This window comes from Eimeria maxima, genomic scaffold (assembly GCF_000499605.1).
Source record: "Eimeria maxima Weybridge genomic scaffold, Emw_scaff2150, whole genome shotgun sequence".
Taxonomy (NCBI): Eukaryota; Apicomplexa; class Conoidasida; order Eucoccidiorida; family Eimeriidae; genus Eimeria; species Eimeria maxima.
The window spans coordinates 1-4,119 of NW_013565023.1; the positions used below are offsets into that span (position 1 = coordinate 1).

General features: G+C 46.0%; 2 protein-coding genes across 2 annotated transcripts; one reads left to right on the forward strand and one right to left on the reverse strand.

The window, feature by feature from the left end:
• Positions 1 to 112: 112 nt before the first annotated feature.
• EMWEY_00057460 (hypothetical protein, conserved) lies at positions 113 to 2,025 on the reverse strand (the record flags this gene model as incomplete). The annotated part of the gene is made up of 5 exons (XM_013480640.1): positions 113 to 172; positions 903 to 989; positions 1,095 to 1,194; positions 1,717 to 1,797; positions 2,018 to 2,025. 5 exons carry the CDS (start codon positions 2,023 to 2,025, stop codon positions 113 to 115), a joined length of 336 nt encoding a protein of 111 aa, XP_013336094.1.
• A 157-nt stretch (positions 2,026 to 2,182) lies between these two features.
• EMWEY_00057470 (hypothetical protein, conserved) lies at positions 2,183 to 2,950 on the forward strand (the record flags this gene model as incomplete). The annotated part of the gene is made up of 1 exon (XM_013480641.1): positions 2,183 to 2,950. One exon carries the CDS (start codon positions 2,183 to 2,185, stop codon positions 2,948 to 2,950), a length of 768 nt encoding a protein of 255 aa, XP_013336095.1.
• Positions 2,951 to 4,119: the final 1,169 nt, after the last annotated feature.

The window sequence follows — 4,119 nt, forward strand, 5'->3', positions numbered from 1 at the left end:
TTTTTTTTTTTTTTTTTTTTTTTTTTTTTTTTGGAGGAGGAGGAAGAAAAATGAAAAAAATACACTCCCGAGGGTTTAGGGTTTAGGGTTTAGGGTTTAGGGTTTGGGGGGTTTAAGAGTTTTGGGATGAAGGGTTTTCTTTCTTTTGGATTTTGGGTTGTTCTAACCTCTTCTGTAAACCCTAAACCCTAAACCCTAAACCCTAAACCCTTAATATTATATATTGGTATTATACAGCACGCATCCCCTTACCCCTAAACCCCATAAACCCTAAACCCTAAACCCTAAACCCTAGACGTACGAGTTGTAATAACATCTTGAGTTGGGCGATGAATTGTGCATGCGAATGTTTAATATGTTGTATATGTTGAATAAAAGAAGATTTTAATGAATAAACATTTTGTGTAAAAAATAAATAAACATCTTTTTCTCTTTTTTCTTGTAGATTTAATAAATCATTATGTGTACTATCTAGGGTTTGTGCTGCTGCTCTTATTGCTTCTTCTGTGTCTTGATGTTCCCATTTTATTGATTGTAATAAGCTGTCTGTACACCCCATAAATATATCATGTCCTTCTATTTCCCTCTCTAAACCCTTCATTGCTTCTTGTTTCTATTTATACACAACATATAACATCATAAACCCTAGTAAACCCTAAACCCTCATGATTCTTTAGACTGTTGTTGTGGATATGAGCGCAAACACGGGACCCATATTCAACCTCTAGGAGGGTTTAGGGTTTAGGGTCTAGGGTTTGGGGGGGTTGCTAGGGTTTACTGTCAAGAGAAGGATAAAGGGAGAATAGTTAGGAGGTTAAAATGTACAAGTAGGGTTTCATACTCTTTTCCGAAATTAGGGTTTAGGGTTTAGGGTTTAGGGTTTAGGGTTTGGTAGATCGGACTTTAATCTCCACCGCCTCTTCTATCCAACCCTCCAATAATTCCTTCTGGGGAAGCCCCGCCTTTTGTAGCACGAGGGTTGTACTCTCCTGAGGTGTACATACACCTAAAAACCCTCAGGGTCACCTAAGAAGGTATATAAACCCTAAACCCTAAACCCTAAACCCTAAACCCTAAACCCTACACTCTCTTACTTCAATGTGCTGTAACCTAGCCTCCTCTTGTAGCTTCGCTACATCGACCTTCTGGGCAGGGCCTTTGCCCTTGCCCTTTTTCTTCGCCATCTTCAAGATGCTAAAAAACCCTAAACCCTAAACCCTAAACCCTAAACCCTAAACTCTAAACTCAACACCTGGGATCAAAACACCAAACTCTAAACCCTAAACCCTAAACAATAGATACTACACCCTTAACCCTAAACCCTAAGACTCTCCCTATCGAGTCTCTTAATGATCGTCTGCAGGGCCCCTCCTCTCCTGCTGACCGTCGTCCTTCACCATAAACCCTAAACCCTAAACCCTAAACCCTAAACACTAAACTTGGTAATATGATGAAGAAAGATTATCGTACTATATTTATAATTATTTAAAGGTAGCAGCTGTGCTGCTGCTGCTGCTGCTGCTGCTGTGGCTGCTACTGCTGCTGTGGCTGTTGGTCCCCAGCCTGTTGTCTCGCAGAGACATGGGGCTGCAGGAGCAGCAGCAGCAGCAGCAGCAGGACCTGCTGCTGCTGCTGCATGCCTAGATGGACAGTGTTTGATTTTGTTACTAAGCCCCTCCTACAAGCTGCGAAATCCCCAAACCCTAAACCCTAAACCCTCGCAATGAGGCGACTGCTCCTCCCCCCCCTTGTAGTCGGCTTGCTGACTCGGGGTCCCACACGTGAGTCCCCAGTCTACTAAACCCTAAACCCTAAACCCTAACCCTAAACCCTAAACCCTAAATGCTGTTTATTAAGTGTGTGGTCATACGTTATAGTTCCTCCAGAAAACCCTAAGGGGGGCCCCTTGTTGCCTAGCGGGGGCCAACACCAACATGTCTGTAGGGTTTAGGGTTTAGGGTTTAGGGTTTAGGGTTTTGTCAGCATTATTATCTTGAAACATTTCCCTTTAGATCACCATCCCATTGCGCTGTACATTAACCCTCAAACCCTAACTCTACCTTAAACCCTAGGCCCCCCAAACCCTAAACCCTAAACCCTAAACCCTCGATGCGTGTGCTGTGCAGTATGTGCTGCCCGGACCGTCATTAGCGGGGCCCAGGGGCCCCTGCTGCAGGACCTAATGAGCTTCCAGCCTGCTGCAGATGTAGATGAAGGAGCAGCAGCAGCAGCAGCAGCAGCCGAGCCAGATGATGATACAGCAGACCAGTTCTCTGTACTACCTAGCAGCAGCAGCAGCAGCAGCAGCAGGAACAGCTGCAGCAGCAACCCAGCCCGTTGGCGGTCACCCAATCATATGGTGTTAAGCGCAGAGTCTTTGTTTCCTTGCACACAAAGAACAGCAGCAGCAGCAGCAGGAGAGGAAGAAGAAGCAGCAACAGCAGAAGGAAATACAGCAGAGGCTGCAGCACTAGACCTGGCAGAGCCAGATGCAGCAGAAGCAGCAGCAGCAACAGCAGCAGCAGCAGACAATATAGCTGTAGACAGTGGCGTGTCTCCTGCAGCTGTTGCAGTACCTTTAGAAGAGGAACATGATACAGCAGCACCAGCAGCACCAGCAGCAGCAGCAGCAACCGACAGCAGCAGCAAGGGTTGGTTTTCTTCTTTCTTAGAGAATCTAGCATATGCAGCAGCAGCACAATCTGCTGCTGTGTCTGGTGTATCTATTTATCCTTCTTTGCTTCCTCCTGCAAGTATATCTGCTGCCTCTTCTGAATTAGCAGCAGCAGCAGCAGCAGCAGAACCCGAAACAGCAGCAGCAGCAGCAGCAGCAGCAGGAGATGGATGGAGCTGGAGGGAGGCCGTCTCCTCCTTCTTTGCTAAGGTTGACGAAAGATTAGAGGAGGGGGGCCCCGCCCTCTATTCAGAGATCTATGATTTTACCCTATGAGGCCCCTATGGGGGCCCCTGCTGCTCCTGCTAATCCTGCTCCTGCTGCTGCCAGTGCTGCAGCAACACTGGCAGCAGCAGCAGCAGCAGCAGCCTGTTGGCAGCCTGCTCTGTACATAGACCAGAGCAGGCAGCAGCAGCAGCAGCAGCAGCAGCAGCAAGATGGACATCAGGTCACCTAGGAATCTGGTGTTAGTATTCATAGCTGCAGCAGCAACAGGAACTGCAGCAGCTGCAGCAATTGCAGCAACTGCAGCAGCAGCAGCAACAACTGCAGCAGCTGCAGCAGCAACAACCGCTTGATATGGACAACTCTACAGGTTACGCCGTGAGGCTACCTACACTTCAATATATGGTTTTTAGGGTTTAGGGTTTAGGGTTTAGGGTTTGGGGTTTAGGGTTTGAAGATTTATTTATAACAAATAAGTAGTTAATATTATTAGTCAATATTTTATTGTATCTAGGGTTTAGGGTTTAGGGTTTAGCGCTTGTGCTTCCCGTAAGAGGAGGGTTTACAGCCAACCAATGAGCAGCAGCTGCAGCAAATGCCCAGCAGCAGCAGCAGCAGCACGAGCAGCAGCAAGTGTAGATATCTACTGTGTAGCAGGCGCTGCCCTAGCGGATGCATGCATGCATGCATGCATGCACGCAGGGAGAGGTGGCAGCAGGAGGCCGTTGCCTATTACCCCTTACTGTATACAACAATGCATGCAAGTATGCATGCATTATATCCCTATATAAGTACAAAAAAAAGGAGGATGATGCATGCGCATGCATATTTGGGGCTGGCAGGAGTATTAAGGTATAAAAGGAGACAGCAGGAGACAGGGGGAAGGAAGGGGAGCTGAATATAGATAGAGGAATGCATGCACAAAGAAAGGAGGCAAAAGGGGAGTAATAAGGAGACAATAAGAGGCACAGGGACAAGGAGGCCTCCTCCCTTCCTCCTGTATAGCAGCAGCAGCAGCAGCAGCAACTGCATGCATACATCTATCCAATTATTTGTGTATATTTATATTTATTGTATTTCTTTGCTATTTATTGTTACTAATAAATAAATAAAGAAAAAAAAGGAAGAAAAAGAGAGAAAAAAAAAGGAAATATATGTACTTTCTCGTGTTTTGTCTCCTTAATAGTATTATTTATTGTAGGTAATTAATACAATTAATA